Below are 23,168 nucleotides of genomic sequence, written 5' to 3' on the forward strand. Positions count from 1 at the left end.
TGAGTAGAGGTCCCACAGACATTTGCACTGCATATGATCTGCTATTAGTGATTAGCTTTCCAGCCTAAAGACACACTGCTGCTTAGTAATGAATCTTGCAATTATGATAAAGATCCAAACAGGAAAAGTATGGGAAACTCTTAATAGGTACTGCAATATATAGCCAAATCATCACACTTTGCTCTGGAGGATGCTATTTTCTCTTTAGCCAGCAATAAAGATAAACAAGATCAATGAACCATAGGAGGAATGCATTGGAAATACCAGAATGCTGATTCCAAGGATTAGCTTTTACCAGTGTAATTTCCTCCTCAGTGCCAATTCCAAGCTTTGCAAAGTCTGAACCCAAAATCTGCTGCTTCATTTTCTCCGCTATGTTCCTCTCTCATGTGTAATCACTGCCTAAAGGAAAAAAATCCAGACCCCGGCACACAGGAACATAGAACAGGAGAGCTCTCAGATGTGAATGATCACACAGCTTTATCTGTGAGCCTAACATAAACCCAACAAAGACAACTCATGGGCAGAATGCATCTGAGATCTCTTGATTCTAGAAGCAGAGGAGCCAAACTATTGCCACGCTGGGGGTCCCAAACACCACTTCTGCCAAAACATAAGGCCTTGCCTTGTAGGGATTTTTTTTCCTTTCTTCATGCTGTGCGTGGGGTGAAAGGCACAGCCTCACACCCAGGTTGCCTGTCCAAAGCACTGCTGCTCCAGCAGGTGGAGAATGCTCAGAGGAGTGCAAGAGCCTCCTGGCAGTACCACTGAGGTCAAAACCTTGGAGTGGTCCTCACCCTGAGCCCAGTAAGTGGCATCATCCCAGATGCTCAAGCTCCTTCATTTTCCAGCAGCCTTTGTAACTACTTTAGCTGAAGTGCAGTGACAACTTCTCTAAACACTGAAATGAGAGACAGAGGGGGGAAGAAAAAAGACTCTAAACTCAATTTCTGCCATTTAAACATAATATTTACCAGACCATCCAGCTAGTCTGGAAAGTTTTCAAAATCTTCTGTTATGACATGAAGTGTCCAACTGTTAAATAAATGTTTAGAAATGCAATTTAAAGCTGGCAGAGATTCAGGTCTCCATGTCAGATAGATAAAGAGGGGTTTATCACTCTGAAAGAAGTCCTTATTCCTGCTCCAGTAGTTCAGGTTTTTAAATAAAGGTTTAGCATCATACAAAACTATGCAAAGATATCTAGCATTACATCTTAGCAAATACAGCTTAACTATTTGTAGTTTAACCAAGAAAAACTTAGCATTCCCTTTGTCTGGCTCCAGATCTGCTTAAATTTTCTTTCCCGTAATATATAAAAGAGAAAATTTACCATCTGTCCTAGCCTCTACCAAAATGAAATTTAAATATTAAAGGGCCTTCATTTCTTCATGGCCAGTATTTTGGACTTGTAACAAGCCTTAACATTAAAAAACCTAATTTAAGTTCTATTCATCATAGAGGCTAAAAAAAAAAAAAAAGATAAACAGAAAAAGGAAAAGGAAGCTCTTGCTGTCTAAATGTCTTGAATTTCCAATGGTACTGTCAATGAACTGCACACTTGAAGACCACTGGCCAAAATGATTAAATGATTTCTAATTCTTGCTACCCTGTAGTCTTTTACGTCATGGTCATCACTTGACAATCTAGAAATAGCAAAGATATCTCAGAAACTAAAATATCCCAGTTAAAATTATCTCATGAGTAATTCTGAGGAATGTTATTTGAGAAAATTACAATCTGATGTCAGTATCTGAAGAAAAAAAGTGGCAAAATGCAAAATGATCCTATTAGTCACTGGGTCTGAGCAGTTATCCACCTGAAGTTAAACACAAGGTATTTCTAACTACTTTCAAATGCATTCTTAACTTCTTGCCTGGTTTTGGAGAGAATCTTGCGCCAGACTCAACTATGAAAGGAGAAATTGACTCCAAAGTTCCAAATTAGTCCTGAAATACTAGCAAAGCCCACAGAGGACAACTGCATCACTTCTAGCATCTGAGGTAGCTGAAAGCCCTTGTTTTGCTGCTGGTAGCACCCAGAATATCCTACAAAAGACTGGAGCTCTGTGCCCTCAGGGAAGGGGTCTTGTGGGTATGACTTCAGGCCTTTAATGGAATACATTTTTCTGATTATTTGGTTAAGTATCATCTTGGACCCATCTCTGCTGCATAGTATAATTTCTTGGGGATGCTGTGTGCAGATGTATAGGAGTTTTATTGTGGGGTGATCTAGACAGTCAGTTCTTGAAAAGTAATCTGCTGGCTGTTTATCCAGGCTGCAGACAACTCATGCTGGATCATGGTGGAGACATGAACATTGAGGTATTTTCATGCAGAAAGTGGAATATTAAATCATATGTTTGGGGCAACAGGGGAAGAATTAAAAGTAAGCACCATCCCACAATTTTAATAGAAATAAAAATTAGATATAGTTTCAAGAGTAGGCAAATGTGTTTTTACAGGAAAAGAAATCAGTTGACTATATTTGATGTTTATTGTTGCAAATAATTAATTAATCATAACAGATTACTTGAAACACACAAAGCATGTGGAGACCTGGGAGTTGCTACCACAGGCAAAGAGACTGAATCTGTCATGTGTGCTACTGCCCTTTAACTTTTGGAAAGGATTATTTCCATCTGACTTATCTGGCTTTCTGCAAATCATTGAAGGTTTTAAAAATTTCCTAAGCTTAAACATTTAAGTTTTTCTATTTTTTCATGGTACTCCTGAACCATCACATCAGAAGACTCCTAGCCAGCCAGCAAGCGGTGTGCTTTTCCCTGCGCACCAGTACTGCACCTGAGTGATGTGAGCTCATGGGAGCTGAGAAGCAAGTCAGACAGACTTTCTTTATTGAGTGTCCCAGTAAGCAAACCACTGTAAATCACCTCTGGTAGTAGCTCTGCTTGCTGTAGAGCCCTCTTTGTACTTACACCTCTTTCTTCTGCCCCAAGCAATAAGTCAACTTACGACAGTCCTTAATGCATTTCACTTTCCTCCCAAAGGAGAAGCAGAGGGACCCAGATGTACAGATTCAGGCTTTGGCTTAGAGATGCCTTTTTGACCAGACTGTGTTGCTGTATACAGAGGCCATTTTGCAAAAGGTGGGGTTTTTTTTGGTTTTGATTCCTCCTTGTGCCCCTTGTTTTCTGATGTATTTCTGAATACATCAGAAAATGCCTAACTGTGATGGGAGGACTCTGGGGTTCTGGAATGATAATTTGCATTAATCCAGTGTTTTTCTGGAAGCATACTTCTTTTAAATATTAATATTATTCAGCAGCATAGTAACTGGAGAGCAAAAGGGCAAAGAAACCTCACAAAAACATGTTTTTCTATGTTCAGGGCCATGTTCTCCTGTAGGATTTGTTGCCATAAATTTTTAGGCCACAAAACAGACTTTATTTTGCAAGAAAGGCCACAAGTTACTAAGAGAGTAAATTGGTTTACACTGTTTTAATAAGACCTCCTGGGAAACAGATACAATAGTGGAGAGCCAGTATCACATAATAAAATACAGTTTGTAGAGGATATTGCAGTGTAAGACACAGCGTGTCTAACTGGAAAGTATTTGCTGAAGTTTCAGAGAACAATATCTAAATCTATTATGTTGGAAGCCGGGAAATGAGGCTATATGGCCATAGAAGTTAAAATATAAACCAGGTGGTGATTTAGGTAGAAATGGTCTGCCATGAGGGAATAAGCATTTTATTGTGGGAAGGTCACACAGAGACCTTCCTTTTAGAGAGGAAAATAAAAGGGTCCAATGTACAGTTTGCTACAAGCACTTGTCCAACCAACCTCTTTGCTCCTTTCCCTTGCCAACCACATGGTTTCTGGCAGGGAAGGCATAAGGTAAGTAATATCACAGGGGGTTTACAGACCTCAACTTGGACACCAAGGTGTGAGGTCTGTGATCAAGGTGAAATAGCAGAGCTTATCACATTTTTTGCTCGTAGGTTGCGAGGTCGAAATCCTTGGAGTCAGACCAAGTTACTGCCGCGAGTACTTCAGTGTCCCAACAGACAAAAACTTTGCAGACGCCATCAGCGATGCCCTCGAGTCTCTGTGGTATGTCACTAGATTTTTGCTGTGTGGGGTTTCCTCTCCCTAGGACAAGTATTTGGATTTACTATCAGGGAGATTTTCAGGATGGGCTTCCAGGTAGGAAGATGAGGGCTGAGACTGCTTTATAGTATCATCATAGGAACAACACCGTAACAGAAATAGGCCCTTACATTAAGAGTGGAGGGAAAGATGTGCTCCTCTGTTTCTCTGTAGGCTGCAACAAGGAGGAGACATGCTGACTTAACTGGTTTTAATTTGCTCTTTCAAACAACTTCAGGATGAGTCTGTGCATGTCTATTCACTGACCTGCAAGAAAAGGCTTTGAAATGCTTGTATTTAGAGAGGGAGTTTGGAAATTCTGAAATTCAGCTCCAGTCACTTGTTTATGAGACTGATGCTTTGGCTTTTTCTTCATTTTAGAACACCTCAAGCAAAATATTTTTGGAGAGGGCATTGATTTTGTGCAAATATGGGTATAGAATAGAGTAGAAGAGTTCAGTTGGAAGGGACCTACAACAACCATATAGTCCAACTGATGGGAATATATCTCTCAGATAACTCCTGGAAAAATGGATTCTCCAGACCCAGCTTTCAAGTTCCATCATCTCTCATCCAAACATTTACAAGAGACAAATCCACACAGGGTGTAAAATCAGGGAAGACTGCACCACCACATGCAGCACCAATGCCTTACTTTGGCCATAACTAAGTTCCTCCTTTTAAAGCCTTGCTAGTTCCATAATTAATCGAATCCTAGGAAACCCTTCTACTTTAATACTTGCAACTGCCATAGCAATTTGTATCCAAAAAGTTTTGTGTTCAGGTGCTGAGTGTTGATTTTTCTTGAACTACAGTCTACAAAATGATGAGAGTGCTGTTGGAAAAGTTGCTCGCAGTTGCACACTGAGCCCTGCTGCAGAGATGCTCACAAATAAGTATTATTTGCAGGATGGGCTTAGACAGAAGGTTTCTGAGACCATGTGAGAGGTTTATCCTGAAATTATTTAGCTTAGATTTAAAGAAAGCTACCTGCATGTGACATGAAGCCATATGTGCCATAGGAGGCTTTCTGGACCTTTTGCAATGCTTTTAACTCAGTGAATAAAAAAGGGAATGGAAGATGTAATACAGAAATCGGCTCTGACTTCTGATGGAAACCCAGAATTACTGTAGAAAGATTTTTGGTCTCCTATCATTTTGGGATGGGTGAAGATATACTTGAAGCTTCTTGCCTGGTTTCTGTGAAGCACAGTGTATAAGGGTGCTCAGTGCTGTTTTTCGGCTCTGTAATTGTGAACATAGTTAAAAATAAGGCACAAACTGTTAAAAGTGCCAGCCCTTCAAGCTGTTATTTTGGGTAGCTAGAGAGTTTCAGTAGCTAATTCTGCCCAAGCCACAAGGCTGCCTGTTGCTGTCTGCAGTGGAAAAGGAAAGGGACACAACAACAGTGTTGGTGGAACAACTTGCAAGAGGTGAAAGTTGATGATTTCAAGAAAAGTGTAAATCCCTGCTACCAAGATGTCACACATAACAGCTACAGTCTTCTGAAGTGCCCAAATCCTACAGATCATCCCAGTGAAGCAGGAGCTCCTGTCGCTGGTGTCTGTTTACACACCATCCCTGGTGAATTTCTTCCTGAGTTCTTTTCCTTTAAACTAAGTGCCCTGCCTCCAACAATGTGGGAAAGAAGAAAAATGAATGATCTTAGATAAAATTAATAACCAGGTTTGGGTGTAAATACTGCAGGGACTTAAAGTAAGAAGGGAGGGTAGAGAACAAACAGATAAAAATCTGGTAGGTTTTCCTTATTCTTTCTCTCATCCATCCTCTTTGTTTATTTCTTTAAGATTTAGAAGTTTCATGCTGCTGTGCCAGCCCATAAGAAGTAAAGCCTCTGAAATGCTTTTATTGTAGACATATTCATTTAGCAGGATTTAGCATCTCCAAGTAGAAGAGTCTTGAGCTTGTCATCTATATCTTTCACAAGTCCTTTTGACTTTTGAAGCTGTTCAAAGGCTGGCAAATGCAGTCTGTTTCCTTTTCACACCCTAGGTAATTGGAAAAGCCCATTAGGCTGAGACTGTTTTTAGCTATACGTGAGAAAATGGCCTGTGTCAAGGGCAGTCTGTTGCCTGGAGCAGTGCCTTGCTCAGTAGCCCTAATGGCAGGTGTTAGTAGTTAAAGAACTGCACTTGGGCTCCCAGCATTAGCAAACCTTGCAGGGACTCCAGGGTAGAGAAGTACCTAACTCATCAGGGAGCCACTGAGCTTCTTTTGCAACCAAAGGAAATCATCCTTCAGCAATGTTCTCCAGTCTTTTCAAACTGGTGCTTCAAGACCACTATTTGGACTAAGACTATTCACAACAAAGTCAAGCATCTATTTTTGGCAAGTAAAGCTGAAACCTCCCTTGAATCTTTTCAGTAACTTATGGGCTGTTGTAATCTACATACTTTCCTGGAGGTGTCGTCAAGTCTGCAATTGTACTTGCAAAGTGTGCTGGTAGAATATAAAATACTTTTTGGTGTTGCCATCAGTGCTGTCCAACTTTCTTCAGCAATCATTTCTAAGTAATTTATTTGGAAAGTTACTGGTGATGGAAGAAGACAGGACTAACAGAATACCTCGTCTAAAGACAGAATACCTCTCCCATGCAAGCAACGATAAGGGTTTTCTTAGAAAACTTAGAAAACCCTTTTTTTTTTTCATAGAAAAACAGGCAAAAAATGGAAACAAAGTGAAACTCCAGACATGCTGTACCAAATCCTGCAAACTCCTAAGCATGCTGCATTACTGGAGCTTCTCCCATTTAAGTAATTAAATATTCTTCCTTACAGCATTGAGCCCTCATGGAGAAATCTCACCACAGCCTAAATGAGATCACTTGTTTTATGCAATAAATCTCTTTCTTATCTATCTTTCTCTCTATCTTGATCAAAATGATAATTTACTTACAGGTGAGAAGACAAATTAGTTTAAGTAGTTTGTAATACAGGCACTGCAGCAGAAGAGAACTATTTCAGTAGATTCAATGACTGTGTATGCAATAGAGAAATTACAGGGTTAAATTTTAGAAAGTAATTTATGCCTGATACAGATGAAAAGTAATGCTTAAAATGAAACTGAGGAGAGGGAAGGGCCATTTCATTTAAATTATTTTAAAATCTTGAGGAGTGAGAAACAGCACTGTTCTGCAGGGCTAGCAGTGGAGAAATTCCCACCCCAGCAGACATCTTCAGCTTCTCACAGGACTGCTCCTCTGAGGCCTTCTACAAACTGAGAAATGCAAATGACAGATGCTAATTCATTCACTCAGTCCCTCACCTTTGATTTTGCCTCCTCTGTCCCACTCATTACACCAGACTACCCAAGTGTCTTTAATCAGAGATGCTGAACTAACAAGTCTTTTTGTAGGGATCTTCATATGGGTGAGAGCATGTAATATGGATGGCATGCTCTGCCATATATTAAGTACAGCACAAAAAGACTGGGTTTGAACTTCAGGAGTCTAGGTTTGTGATTTTATCCACACAACTTCTCTCAGGGAGATTTGCAGTGAACAGTAAAGTGATCATGAAAATGAAATTGAGCACTAATGTGCGTGCTATCCCCACTAATTAGGCTGAGAGCAATGAATGCAAAAAAGTGCAATCAGCTAAACTTGTGCAATTCTGGGATTACTTTAGTTTCCATTGCTCATGTTCCTGAATAAAACCCCCTTCTAAAATCCCATCCCCGTTCATACTGCTTGGTATTTTGTAAGGCAGAGCACATCCCGAGTTGACCTCTGTGGTTTGGAAGACCTCACACAGGAGAAAGCCAGAAGTGCCAAACTTTAATTAAAGCACATTTGACTGGTAATTCCCATAATCCTTTTAATAGGGGCATTCAGCATAGAAATCAGATTTTCTTTGTTATTAAAGGGAAAGCTGCCTTCCTAATTCAAAGAGGTTAGTAGAGGACGGCCGGGCCAGCCTGTGCTCGCATGTGGCATTTTCCACCTGCTGCCTCTGATGGGAGTCTCAGGCAAACTCAGGAGACTCTGGGTGTGAATAATGAGCCCAGCAGTGCAATAGGTGGTAGGACGGCACAGGTTGGAAGCAGAAAACAGGGTTTTGTGGCTCTACATGCTTGTGAAGACAGCAATGCCAGCAGCCAGGAGGTCTCCATGTGTGTCAGCCTTTCACTCCTTGCCCTCTCTCCCACACCCAGCAACAACAGCGCCGAGATGGCTGCAGTGTACTATGAGCGCATTGATGTGGAAGGCCACCACTACGGCCCTTCGTCCCAGCAGCGGAAGAACGCGTTGAAGGAAGTGGACAAAGCCTTGAGCAACATGATCTCACTCATCAAGGTGAGTGGCATCCATAAACCCAGCTCCTGGGTGCCTTTGGAAAAGGCTTTTAAAACTGTTCTTTGTGGCACTGCCAAGAGCCCATTTAACACGTGTAACTGAATACAGTGGCTGTAAATTTTTATTTCTTGAGAAACAGGCCACTGAGTTCATGTGAAAGTCAAGGCACCTTTACCCTGATTATTATTTTCATTGATGATATTATAACCCTCCTGGTAGATTTATACCAGTAGCTCCAGGAAGCTACAAACCAATATATGCGTTGCTCTGTTTATTACTTGTGTTGGTAGCTGAACTTCATTGTAGGTGAAGGAATCAAAACTGTGTGTTTCCTAAAGTTTGTGGAATCAGACAATTAACTTTTATAGTGGTTTTTATGACAGAACTCTGTAATTTAAACTTGGTTTTAAAAAAGCATTATTGAAATGATTTTGCAGTGAGAAAATCTTTTGGGTAAAAAACAATTCTGTGAATATTTCTGATAATGATAAATGCATATTGAAGTTTTTATGTGTTTCAGTGAAGAGAGGAATATGTATCTTCAATTTCACTAAATATTAAAAGCTCTAATGCTAAGTGCTCATGTCTGGGAGAGAAAGAGAGAAACACCCCTTCCACAAGTGGTATCATGGCAAAATTGCTGCATGGACTTGTTTTGGAAAAACTCTGGTGCTAACCTCTCAGACTTTTCCAGAGCAGCAAGTAAAAGTGGATGTCCACCATTATGGGTGGTGGCAAAGCACATTGCAGGACATTTATGGACATGATCCTTCTGGTTAACTTCCACAGAATCACTGGAGGTCAAAAGGTGATTTAAATTTTCCAGCAGGCACAGACAGTGCAAAGCTCTTACAGGTCCTAAAACTTGTCATGCACTTTCTTCACAGAGCAAAGGCCTTCAGAATGATATCAACGTCCTCCTCTTCTCTGATCATGGGATGACAGACATCTCTTGGGCACATAAAGTGATTGAGCTGAAAAATTATATCAATATGAGTGATACCATACAAATGAAAGACCGAGGTCCTGTTGTGAGCCTCTGGCCAGCTCCAGAGAAGCAGGCAGAGGTAAGTGCAGCATAGTTGTACCCCTCAGTTTTGTGTTTTCTTATTTCTTATGCCATTTTTGTCTTCTGTTTTCTCTTAACATCCAAATACTGCTCTCAGAGATGTGTGCAAAAATCAGCTTTTATCAGGAGTCAGACTTTGATCCTGTAACACTCTTGTGATGCTGGCTTCTAAAGGAAAGTCACACCAGGCAAATTAAAAAGCATGAGCTTTCGTTGTTACATAGCAAGGACACATGCTTTTAAACCCCACCCCTATTAGCTTCTGATAAATAGCTAAAATATTTTAGTTCAAAATGCACTTTTAGGATTTTATATATATTAGTCAATTTATTGACACTCTAGCTAGGATGTTCAAATCATCTGAAGCAGGTTCAGGCATTCATATTCCAGTAAACTCCCACTGAGGAACCAACTCCATTAGACCAGAACTACAAAAAATATTTTTTACAATATTGTCCTTGGAGGGATTTTTGATGAAGCATGTTGGATTGAGTCAACCATAAAAGCTCAATGCTAGAACTTCAGGGTTTTGAGGGATAATTTAAAACAATAGAGAAAAGATTTGAAAATAATGAACATGTAGTTTCTCTGACTAACAGACAAGTACATTATAGTTTAACCTGAAACTAATGCAGGAGAAGTCATTCCTGCTGTCCTCAGAATATAGATGAGTGGATGTAGAAAATGGGCAAACTGTTCCCCAGGCAAATAGTTTTGGTTTCTATATTATATTTTATCCAGTTACAGTATATTGTAGCCTGTGCAATTTTTTTAAAGAGAATATTTGCTGATCTTTGCACCCAAATGGTCTCTTCAGGAATTGTGTGTCTGTGATATTGTGAACATTTCGAATTAGTGCCAGAATTGAAAGTTGTCTTAGAGGCATGCATGAGCAATTCACTCGCAAGTGCACCACAGGGGATCACAGCATAGATATGCTTAACCCAGAGCTCCCTGGTTTTGTAGGCCAGACTTTCAAACAAGGGCAAGTTGCAACTTCACACAATCATGGGGTTTCATCTGACAAAGCTCTTCAGCACATGCTTCTCTCTCGTTAAACAGCCTAATATTCCTAAGGATAATAAAGTACAATGCCTTATACTATGGTTTTGTTTCCTTTCTTCATTTCTTTTTAGGATTTCTTACTGGAGAGCTGTTTTTTAAGCAAAATAAAGTTGATTTTCAGTTTCCCAATAGCTAGATTCTCTATTTCTAATGATTTTTAAAGAGCTATGTTTATGAGTTGGAGTGTATTATGACATAGTGGTTATCATCTCTAAGAATTACTCCATTTCAAAGCACCAGAAGTACTGGTGACCACTGTCTAGCCCCGGTCATGGTGGGAGGAATTGTGCCATCACACTCTGATGCTGTCCTTATGGTCACTGCACATCAGTGCACATATCTGACATACGTATACACACAAGGGTGACTTAGCTGAAAGGCTAGTGAAGAACCTTTCATTCTTTGAAGAACTGAGCGATTTATTCCTGAAGATTATTAATATTTAACCTGTTAAAGAACATTATAAAGTCTGGGGACTCCAATAGCTGCCTTCTCTTTGGCATATGAACATCTTTTCCAGGCATTTAAAATCTATTTTCTGAATAATTTGGGATGTAATGACATTTGTGTGATTATATTTCAGACAGCATGATTAATATTAATAAACCCCTTGCATGGCATTGTGCAGATTCAAAGCTGCAGGCTTTGGCTAATTAATCTCACATCAGATAACTAACGAAGCAGATAACTGAGCACTATCAATCCCTTGATAGTCATTGACTGGGTAAGTGCAAGAAACACAGGTGAGGTGACATTCATTCTCTACTCATGAGCAAAAAGAGGGAATGAGTGGCAGACACTGAAGACAATATTGCTTTTCCACACCTGTACACAGTTCCACATAGTGCCTTTTGAGTGTCTCACCACTTCACTTGCTACCTCCTGGGAAAGTGCGGTTTCCCCTGGTCCATTTCTGTAGGCTGGTGCACTCACATGTATACATTTGTGAACTTGTGTATTATAAATACAAATAATATATGAATTCTTATGTGTTTATGATCTGAGTTTTTAGAATCTCCTAAACCACATAAGCAGGTTTTATCCAGCCATGATCTTTGGACAGGCAAAGTCCTGGTGTGAATGTGCTGATGATTAGCCATTACAGGGGATTAGCCATTTTGCAAATCCAGGTGTTTCTATGTACCCATATGATCTTTACAGCCATATGGTGTCCTAACATTCATTTGTTTTGCAGATATATCAAAAATTGAAAGCTGTGGAACACATGGATGTTTATAACATACAGGATATTCCAAACAGGTTTTTCTACAAAAAAGGAAAATTTGTGTCTCCACTAACTCTCGTGGCTGAAGAAGGATGGTTCATAGTAGAGGTAAAATATAGAAGCAAAATACTTAGACAGGAACGTGAAAAGGTGCAATATATTGCTGATCATTGAGTTAAAGTCAATGGGCTGATGACAAAACTAACGTCAAATTCTGCTGTGTGCTTAAAAGAACTTAACAGTATTGCAGCTATCCTAAACAAAGACAGTTAAATAGTCAAGATGCCTCTTTTTTCTTTGTTGTCATAAAGCAGTAGTTCTTGTATTTCACATTCCAGTTTTGTTGCCCTACTCTTCTTCCCCCCTTGCCATCTACCTTCATTTCAGGCACAAAAAGAGTGTTTCCATTTCAAGTCCTTATTATTCCCTCCATTCAGCAATACCTTGTGGCAATTTTTCCTTCTGCCTAGCTTTCCTTCCATCAGACTGTCCTAAAAACGCCCCATTTCTCCCAAGCCCACCAGTCTGAAAAGGGTCAGACTGGAGATTTACTCCTCAGAGATTCCCAGTGCACACACTGAATACCTGGGAACTTGTTAAGCAGAGAACCCAGACATGAAGAGATTTTTCATACTAACTTATTTTCTTACTTTGAATTGTTGTTGTTATTTTGTCCTTGTGTCACTACTGGGCACATTATAAATACTAATTGCAGCTCAGCACAGCTCAGAGGGTGAGACAACTGTGTATCTTCTAAGGAGATAAACTGAGCAGTGGTATTAAGTTATTTGCCCAAAGCCATACATGAAGTCAGTAAGTTGGCAACAGAACCACGGAGTCCTGGATTTCTTTTGTGTCCCAGCATAGTCAGTGCACTTTGTTGCCTTGTAGGTTTTTGTAACTCAGCTGAGCATCTTTCATGGCCTTCAGAGCTACTGCTCACCAAGCTTTGCTCAGTCCACACTACCACATTTCTCACTAGCCAACATGAATTTAGCATAATAGTTTCTACAGTTGAATAAAAATGCACATCTAAAAAAAACGGATGGCTTTTGAATACAGCTGGGTGAGTACCACATTTCTGATTAAAAAAAAAAAAAAAAAAGCATAAAAAGCCAGAGTTAAGATTTAGACAGATAAACTAGGAATATGAAACATTTCCTCCAAAATTATTTTTAAAAAATACAACTAAACTCTCTCTTACAAAAGTTCAAAATAGAACATTTTTATATGTTCTGTAGGAAATGAAAAAGCACTTAAAAATCTTTGAAAGTCTGACAAACCTTAATAACAGTGCAGCAAACACTGCTGCTATGATAATTATTTCTGTCTCTCTGCCCATTCCTTCCCATTGTTTCTGATTTTCAAGAATGTCCTCTCATTAATGCTGTCAGATTTTCCTTCTCTTCAGTACATTTTCATTATCTGTGAATGGGATATGAAAATGAAAGTTTCCTGTCATATTTTTAAAGAAATTATTGAGCCTTCTATTATACTTCCTGCCCAAACCACTGAAGAGAGGATGTGCAGCTCTTCCCTGTCGTGCTCCCAGGGTTTTTAAAGTCTCTGTTAGCTAGTGGATAGCTAAAAGCTGTTTGAAAAAGGGGATTTTGTTGGTGGTGGTGGTTTTTGAAAGAGACAAAGGAGGTGTATCTGGAAAGCTGTTTTCCTCATCACAGAGCATAGGAACTGAAGTCCATCTATGTTTTGGTTAAAGCAGGATGAGGAGGGATTTCGTGCTGTATCAAAGCTGATCTGCTCATATGACCTTGTTCCCTTCACACGAGTGAGTGGTCCCCATCCTTTGGGCCTAAGATCCCCCAGCTGCTCTCCTGTGTGTTAGCCCTCAGGGCTGCATGCTCACTCTCTACCCATCCCGTGTACTTTCCCAACATATAGAGATCAACTGCAGCACATTTTCTAAACATGCACATGCAGGGAAAAGTCCATGGTCCACAGTCTCAGATACGCCTGTTTCATCTTTGACAAGGATTGCTAGCCCAGGCTTAGTCTGAGTATGAAAAATTACATCTCGGACAAGTTCTCCATCCTATTTGGACTTGCCAGGCAGGCACACTAGTGTGCTGCCAGTGTCCTGGCCCCAGAGAAGCCGCAGGAGTTTTTGGGGTTTGCTGTAAGGCAGAGCCTGATGCTCCAGAAGGACAGTGCTGGGATGCTTGCACAGCCCTGTCCCTCAAGCTACTGCCATTAGTGGTTCCATTTCATGAGCTCTCACTTCAGCTGCAGTTATAAAAGTTAGTAGTGTGTTTTCTGACTCAACTGGCACCAAAAATGATGATAATTACTGTGCCTTTGACTGCACATTCTGTTGCGAGTAGGTGTCTCCTGATGTCTGGGTGGGTTATGGAAAGCACACCATCTCCTCCTGCATTTGATATTTCTGGGGAAGCAACTGTGTCCAGGACATCTGCTAAGACCATGGAGGGGTGTAGGTATGGCAATGTCATGATGCTGCCAGAGAACCACCAGAAATTTAAATGTGACTTCACTTGTCTGAAGCTGATGCTAGAAAATGCTGTGCATATTGCCTGATGGCAAGCAGCACACTTAATCCCCAGGAATCATGGGAAGCTACAGCATAAGGAGGAGCTATGGCAGGAAGAGGAGAAGGAGCTGGTTTTCTCCTTGGCTTGCTCTGAGCAGGAAAATATATGGGGACAGGAAAATAAATTTGTTAGCTAAAATAGTTTCATTTAATCTCGAGCAGATTACCCAGAGAAACTGTGGAGTCACTCACACTGGAGATGTTCAAGAACTGTCTGGATGCAATCCTGTGCAATGTGATATAGGAAAACCCTGCTTGAGCAGGGAGGTTGGACCAGATGATCTACTGTGATCTCTTCTAACCTGACCCTTTCTGTAGTATTCTGGAATTATCTGGTACATCTGCTGAGTATTACATTTTCTTTCTTAAGGAAGAAGATAAAAATCAGACAAAATAAATGTTTATAAAAGGAAAGGGATCCTCACTTATTCTGCTTCACCACCTGCAGGAGCTGCAGCACTTGCCCGAAGTGGCAATGTGGGAAACTCTTTTGGGGCATCTTCTGTCCTTCTGTGCCCGAGTGTGAAGGCGAGACCTGGACACTCTAGAGGACTGTGCAGCTCCTTCTCTGTAATTATCAGAGAAATGAATGTCATGGTCTGATGAACTGTCAGTTGACATTCTTTGTTTAAGTGAAATTCCTGCCATAGTTTTGGGGTAATGTGGATTGCCATATCTGTCTGCTGCTATCCCTAAGGAGCATGGGACAGGAGAAACTCATGGACAGGTTGCTCCAGCTTTTTGATCAGCTCCTAGGGACTGCTGCTCTGACAGATATGGCACGGTTGTAGGTAAGAGCTGTTAATACAAAGCAGGAGAAAGTAAGGAAGGAATTCAAAAGTACATCTTAAGTGCAATATGGGCTAGGAAGAACAAGATTTATAATGATAAATTAATAAAGCATAGATCCATTGAGCAAGGAAATAAAACAGAGTCTAGGCCACAGAGAGTGGGTCTGTCTCAGGTCAGAGCCAGTGTTCCCTGGAACAAACCTCATTGCTTTAATACAAAAACAAGTAGGGAGAAGAAATAATAATTAGAAAATATCTAGTAGGGGTGATATTTGTATTGTTAGGCTGACTACTCAAATGGAGCAAAAAATTACTTGTTTTTCTAAGATATCAATGGCATGTGGGGCAGAACAACACTCCAGTAAACCCACGGAAGTGCACGGCGCTGGGTGGGAGAGCAGTGCTGCAGGCATGGGGAGAGGGACAGCACCTTCCTTACACATCACAAATGACTGTGGTACTTTGTGCTTGTGGCAGAAATCTACATGAGTTGTCCTTGCCTCCCAGCTGGGAGGTGGTTACTCACTGAGACAGCAAAGGCTGTCAGGAAGGGGTCACCCCTCCTGGGCATGAGCTCCTGTGCAGGTCACAGCAGTGTGGGGCCTGAAGGGGTGGTACAGCACATGGAGACACAACACGGCACCCCACAGTGCCCCAGCACAGCCCAGCAGGCAGGCACTAACCATGCTCTGCTGTTGTCACCCAGAGCAGGGACAAGCTGCCCTACTGGGAGAACGGGACGGGGAGGAAGGAGGCCTGGCAAAATGGCTGGCATGGCTACGACAATGAGCTCATGGACATGAGAGGCTTCTTCCTTGCATATGGACCAGGTACAGTGACACCATCTCTGGTGTTCCACTTCCCCTGCAGCCTCATGGTCCTCACTCCTGCATCCCTGCAGCCCCTGGCATATCAGGACCCTGATGTAGCACTCTGTGACACCCAAAAATACAAATAGATTGCAGGATTTCCTCACTATGGAGGGTTTGTTGCACTGCATCTATTTTATAGCTGAAGAAACAGGGCAGAGAGATGTGAAGGGATTTGGTCAGCCTTTCTCTGATGTCCCAGTGCAGTTACTAACTCTTTGCCCTGTTTTCCTAAATTTTGGCCTAAATTTTCAATTTTATTTGAAACACATGAATCCTGCTTTTGTCGGGGAATTCAGACTCGCTACAGCAGGGCACTTTCTTTGGCAAGTCTACCTCACCCACCTGTCTGATGGGCAGACACAAAACTCGTGGTTTCTACTTCATCAGGCCCTTTAAACAGGGCAGGGCACCAGGTAGAGCACCAGGCTAATTATATTGCACCAGTGAAAGCAGAATGTGCAATACAATTACGTCAGGCTACTACATCTATCAAGCACATGCAGTAAAGTAGCTCCTGTACTTAAAAATTCAGGGTTTTTAAAAATTTTTTAGAATAAATTTGGTCTAGAAGTAAAAATAATTAATAAAATTGTTTAAATTAATGTTTTTGATGAGCTATGCTCTAAATTGTATAGCATGCCACATCCCAGCTTGTTGGGTAAGTCCCAAGAAAGGCAAAGGAGCCCTTGCCCCACAGTACCCCACATTCCAGGGTTGCATGATGCCAACTCCTCTCTTTTGCCTGCAGATTTCCGATCCAACTACCGAGCGCCTCCCATCAGATCTGTGGATGTTTACAACATCATGTGCAGCCTGGCAGGAGTACAGCCACTGCCCAACAATGGCTCCTGGTCCAGGGTGGAGTGCATGCTCCGAAACACAGCCCCCTTGGCACCACTCCCACCGTGCAGCAGCTGTGTCCTGGCACTAGCTCTGCTCTCCCTGTTCACCAGGCAGATCTCCTTACTGTGATTCCTGAACAATGTCAGTCAGTGTCACCAGCAACTCCATCCTTCTCTGTTTGTTTTTTTAAAGTTTTTCAGTTGAATAATAGCTTCATTAATAGAGTGCTGTCCCCCACTCCTCCGTTGTGCTCCACCAGGCATGAATCTGACCCATCCTGCATTTACAATGGTATTAACATGAAGCCAGGTTTTCTGCTGCTCCAAACACAGTTAGGGACAGTGGTGTCACTTACCTAGATTTACAGCACTGCCAGTGAGGGCAGAATCCTGGCTGGGTATCCACAAAGTTTTCTGGTGGGTGCACATGGGGATCTCTGAGCATCAAACACATCTCACCCCAGCATCTTTCACTGAGGAGCTCACTCTGGTTCACCATACTGAGAAGTTCAGGAGTGGAGACCAACCTCTCTGCATTTAGCTGGGTTCATCCTGGTTCACCCCTACATCTCCAGCTCCAGCAGAGCCCCATCTTCTCTTTACAGCATCAGCCAAGCCCTGTCTATACAGACACACATTTAAAGAGCCAAGAGCTTTGCTGAGGGACCATAATGCTGAGAGAGGTGGGTCAGCAGGAGAGGAGTGAGAACATCATAGTTCTCTCAGCCTTTCCTTCTTAATTTGCACCAGCATGATTACTGGCTCTGCCCATTTCCAGGGCCAGGCTTTCTTCACAGACTGCAGCAGAAGGAAATGCTGGGAAAGAAGGAAGTGACACAAATCCTCCGCTTCAAATCCAATGGGAAAATGAACAGACATCTGGACACACAAGGGTCAGGAGAACATAGGATGAGGAAGCCTGGCTTTTAACAGCCTCTCTGCTTTTCCTGGTGAAGATAGTATCATCTGATCATGTTTTGATGTTTTATACCCATTTGCATTTCTACAGGTTTTTTCAACATTTACTGCTCTTCTATCAGATTTTGCTTTCTATACCTCTGCCTGGTGATCAGCACATTTCCTTTTATTCTGCAGCAGGGAGATGCACACTGATACATCTCCCACCCTCCCAGCTAATCGTGGTGATTTTTTCCACCATGGGCTATCAAGCACAAGCAAAGGTGTAACAGCAAAGTTAAATTAAACAGCAGGAGAGGATAGAGCTGTTGCCAGAGGTGCCTTCAGGAGTGCACAGCACTTTATCTGATATACCTCTGAACCAGGAGCTTTCAGCAACAAACTGCCTTTGGAAGGACTGAGGTCCCTCCCCATGTAAAACAAATCTCCAGGACTTACTCCTCCTCTGGATCCAGAGACAAGCACGATCTTGGTATGTGTGCTACAGTGCATTTAAGGGTGAATGACTACACTGTGGGGAAAAAAAAACAAACACCAAATTGAACTTGACAAAAGACTTCTGTAATAGCTGTAAAGATTTATGTAATGTGTTATTAAAGCTCAAGTGAACCATCAAATCAATTGGGAGAAAAATGGAAAAAAATCAGGCTTTGTTATTAGACTGTTGAGTATAAAAGGCAATTTAATGCTTTCGAAGCATTTGCAGTAGCTGTAAAACAAGCACCTATTGTTCAGAGTTCCCTGTTGCTCTTTAATGGACCAGGCTCAGTGAAATCACTGGAGCACATTTTTAAAGGAAAAAAAAAAAGTCAGTATACAAGATAACTAAATTACCAAGTTTTGTCTGAAAATCATCAGGATAGATGCCATCAGTGCCTGCTAACCCCTCCACAACATGCCATTTTAAGTCTTACCAGCAAGCAGAAGCCAAGGTCTTCTTACAGAAGAAATGTTTCTAAAGGTATAAGGGTATATTCAGCTCCTCAGTTATACAAACAGAAATTGAAAATAACAAATTTGGTCCCTTGATTGTTCCGCAATGGGCTATGACACATGAAATCAAAACTGATCCTTGTGAGTACTTTGTGTAACTCATTTTTGTCAGTGTTCATGTGCAAATACTGAAGGGTAAATCCAATTGCAGTATGATTTGTTTGACCTTAATGCAAGCATTGTGTTTATGGTAAAAGGTACTTGGTCTGTAAAAGCAAAATTTGATGGCAGACCTTCAAGAAGCTCACTGGCTTCAGGCGAACTACAGCTCATTATTTTTTTGAAAGTGCATCTTTCTTCCTCAGAAATGTCATACCTCTGAATCAATTCACCTTCTCATTCAAAAATCAAGTGTCTTAACTCTTGCCTATTTTTCTGTATACTATGCAATGGAGGTGGGTGTATTTTAAAACCTATTTCTGAATGATGTTTTTATACAATGACTGATTGTGAATGAGTGAGTAATTCTAAAAATGGTGTTAGAAAAAGCACTTCTTTGTAAATACTGTAAGATTTTTGAAGAAAAAAATAGCCCAAAACCTTCCCCTCAACACTTTGCCTTTCTTGTCTAATTGCTGCATCAAAGTGTGATAAACAGTGTTTGAAGCTTGTGCTGATTAATTATCAGAAAGATGAATGATAACATTGTTTAGAGTTTAAAAGTTAAAAGTTGTCAGCATGTAAATTAAGGACATTAAATGCATCACACAAGATGATGTAGCTTGTATATGTAGTCCTTTTTTCCACATGTATTTCGTTATTTAATGTTTTGAACATCCATCCATTCATCCTTTTGAACATGTCATTCCCACTAGGCAATGGACATGACAAAACATTTTGCACTTCTAAGAAGAGAGGTGAGCCCTGGATGCTCTCTCCAAACTCACTTCTCTAAGCCTACTGTGTCACCATCGCATCGGCTGTTTGCACAGAAATTAAGAACATTTTCCCTGGTATGAGGGTGTATTAGGCTCAGGCTGTCCAGAGCCCCCCTTTCCCAGTGGGAGATGGTGCAAATGTCAACAAGACCTTGAAAACCAGTACTACAGGCCTCAAGGATAAGGGGGCCCTACTCCACTCTAAGCTCCACAAACCAACAATGTCCATGGAAGAGACTAATTTAATAGAAGTCTCCAAGCCTACTCGGTAGAATTTATCTCCTTTTCCTTATATTAACTGACCACAGAGCAGGGAGTGGATGATGGAGGAGGACAAGTGCAGGTACACCAACAAGTCCTTTAATTTCCAGCCAGACTCCCTCTGAACCAGTAGCACTGCCAAGGTCTGCCAGAGATGCTCCCCTCATGTTCCATGAACATGGGTCCTCAGAAAAGAGAGGTGCTGAGGGACTACCTGCACAGGAATAACAGTGTCAGCTCCCCATAACAGTGCCAAAAATGGCAATTTCACAACTAAATGAGATGAGCCCTTTTTACCAATGACCTTGGTGGCCATGCAAGTGGCATGGCTAGCTCAGGCTCAGCGGGTGAGCCCTCCAGCATCCCTCCAGATGCAGCCTGCATTGCCTGCACAGACTGCAGCCCCGTGGAGACACTTTCTCATTGGCCCAGACACCAGCCTGCACCCTTCACAAGTACAGAGACTTTGCAAATAAGGGGTAAATGAGAACGTTTTGTGGTGCTGGTCATCTTCCTTGTCTCCTAACTAATACATCACAATACATCACAAAATCACAGAGTATTCTGAGTTGGAAGGAACCTGCAAGGATCATCAAGTCCAACTCCTGACCCTTCACAGGACCATCCTCAAGAATCACACCATGTGCCCAAGAGTCCAAATGCTTCTTGAATTCTGTCAGGCTTGGTGTTGTGGCATCTGTCAGATGTTAACCCATACACCTCAGGGGGAGGTGCAGACCAAATGAGCTCTGGCCGCTGGAAAGTGAAAGGCATTGGAAAAGCTCCGTGTAACATTTCCTCACCTTCTTTTCCCTGTAGGGCTGTAGCAGACAGGGCAGGTCGCAGCAAATCCAACTGGAATTTTTTAAGAAAACATGGCCTGATGATGAGGAAGGTTAGAAACACTGTATTTTAGAACAATAAGTATTTAACAGTTGTTTTAAAAGACAACTTTCACATACACAGAAAAACATTTTTTGTGTAAGTATCAAAACACATCTAAGTTAAGGAAAAGTTAAAAAATAAAACAGGATTGCAGTTGGCTGGACACGGTAATTCTCAAGCATCATAGAGATGGACTGCATGGATTGCATAGACTGTATGGATTAGTCTGATATTTCAAACACATGGAAATTGCTATGGACTTAAAAACCAGTATGACGTTATCCCAAATGTGTATCAATTACACCACTTCAGCGCTGCCAGCCCAGTTTCATCAGGAAACCACTCTGAGCTGCCAGGCAGCCTGCCCTGGTCTGGCTCTAGCCCAGCCAGGTCTGCCCGAGATGCGGAACGCCTTGAGCAGCCGCACCACCGTACCAAGGCTGCTGCGGGTCTGTTGCCCTCCGCTGGACCCGCTCCAGGAGCTCCACGTCTCTCTTGGACTGAGGAGCCCAGAACGGGACACAGATTTCCCCACACGCCGCCTCTCCCCCTCGCTCGCCCATTTTCCGCCCGCCAGGCGGAGCGGGGAGGCCGCGGCCCTGAGGGCGGGCGGGAGGAGCCCGGCCCGGCCGCGCCCCCTGCCGGCCTGCCCGCAAAGCGCGCCGTGGGACAAACGGGATCCTTGCCTTCAGTGAGGAGAGGAGGGACTGGGACTTCTCCTTCCTTCTGCGCCTCTCATCGCAGCTTTTCCTCTTTCTCCCCTTTAACTCTCCCGGTACCCTTTGCGCACCTCACCCCAAACCTGCTGCTTCCACGTAGCACTCTGAGCAAGCTTCCCAGCTGCTCCTGCTCCTGTTTCCACTGGAGGATGAGTGGACAGAGCAAGACCTTCATGTGTTTGTGGCCCTAAATGATCCAAGAGAGGAACCAGCTGGATGTAATCCCCACTCTCAGTACTTGGGCTGCATCTCAAGCTGTCTTTGTTGTCCTTATAGTCAGATCCCGCTGGTGGGGAACAAAGTACACAAAAGCAGGGAGGGCAGGGGAGGGGAGGGGAGGGACGCACCTGTGGCTCTTCTACTTGTGTCCACTTGAAGCTTGGCTCGAGGTTGAATGCAGAATCCTTGGGTCAGATGTCCCAGCAGCACCACACTGGGAACTCTGAGCTTTTGTCAGCACAGGAGAACTCGGACTAAAACAGTCACAGGTAGCAAAGAAATAGTGAGGAGGGATATGAAGAGTGGGCTGAGGAAGGGGAAATTCAGTGCCCACTTTCCACACCAGCACAGATCAGGGCTTAGCTGAGCTCCAGGGAGTTGATTTTGATCCTCCCTTGGTCGCAGCAAATGAGACATTTTAGTATTAGGATTGTGTCTGACTTCAGGAGCAAGGGACACCAGTGCATGCATAGAAGATGTTCCTCCGTCCCTCAGCAAGGGGTTGCAGGCAGCCAGCCCCAAAATGTCAGCATTCTCTGCTGGGAACACATAACCCACCAATTTTCTGTGGCTGCCAGAGTGGGTATTGACAGCTCTTGAGCAGCCTTCTGTTTTTCCCATGAAATTAATAATACACTAAAACATTACTCATCACTTAGGTACATTGTTCGATGAATATCAATTAAGCCTCAAAATTGGATGGAGACCCTGTCTTTGCTTCCTTGCCAGATAGAAAAAGGGAGGCTGAGGTGGCATCAGCTGTTGCAAAATCTTTGGAATGCAGGTCAGGCTTGCAGAGGATCATCCACAATCCCTACTGAACACTCACTCCGCCTGCTTGTTCTCATGGGCTGCCTCCGTGCAAAGACTCCTGGCCACATAAATGTATTTGGGCCATGTGTCCATTAGGGGCAGTTTTAACCTTTCTTCAGTGGTCCCATGTACTGCTCATCCTACATCACTAAAACAACCAGTGCATTGGCATTCGCTGTACCCCCTGTTCAGGTTAGTTTTAACCCTGCAAGGACATGACCATACCAAGTGACTCAGCAGGAGTCTGCTTCTGATTTCCGAGAGGTGCCTCACACCCTCCACATGATCTCTGGGCAGAAGAAGGCTCTGACAAACTAAAAATTAATTTTTTGGAAGGGCTTATTTGCCTCCCAATGTATCCATCCATCCATCCATCCATCCATCCATCCATCCATCCATCTGTAAATTGCACTCTCCCTTGATACTTTTTCCATATATTCCCTACTGGTGGAGCTTTAGAGTGCAAGACTTTGTGTCCTTGCTTTCCAGAGTAGGCAGCAATGTGGTTCTCATCTTACAGCTCATTCATTGTCCATGAGAATGCAAAGGCTGAGAGAGAGGTAACCCTGCTGACTACATCTCAACTGAGTAGATTCTGTAAGAGAGAGCAAAAGCAGCCCTTGCC

At 42.4% G+C, this 23,168-nt stretch overlaps 1 protein-coding gene across 1 annotated transcript in view; it reads left to right on the forward strand.

Moving 5' to 3' along the window:
- The window catches only part of ENPP6 (ectonucleotide pyrophosphatase/phosphodiesterase 6), a 31,447-nt gene extending 11,963 nt beyond the window's left edge, over nt 1-19,484 (forward strand). The window contains exons 3-8 of the mRNA XM_053941868.1: nt 3,965-4,076; nt 8,286-8,427; nt 9,315-9,494; nt 11,757-11,894; nt 15,850-15,973; nt 16,764-19,484. Coding sequence (XP_053797843.1) covers nt 3,965-4,076; nt 8,286-8,427; nt 9,315-9,494; nt 11,757-11,894; nt 15,850-15,973; nt 16,764-16,987 — 920 coding nt within the window. The 3' untranslated portion in view covers nt 16,988-19,484. The remainder of the gene's footprint in view (nt 1-3,964; nt 4,077-8,285; nt 8,428-9,314; nt 9,495-11,756; nt 11,895-15,849; nt 15,974-16,763) is intronic.
- The last annotated feature ends 3,684 nt before the right edge of the window (nt 19,485-23,168 follow it).

The sequence above is a fragment of the Vidua chalybeata genome, chromosome 4 (assembly GCF_026979565.1).
Source record: "Vidua chalybeata isolate OUT-0048 chromosome 4, bVidCha1 merged haplotype, whole genome shotgun sequence".
Classification (NCBI taxonomy): Eukaryota; Metazoa; Chordata; class Aves; order Passeriformes; family Viduidae; genus Vidua; species Vidua chalybeata.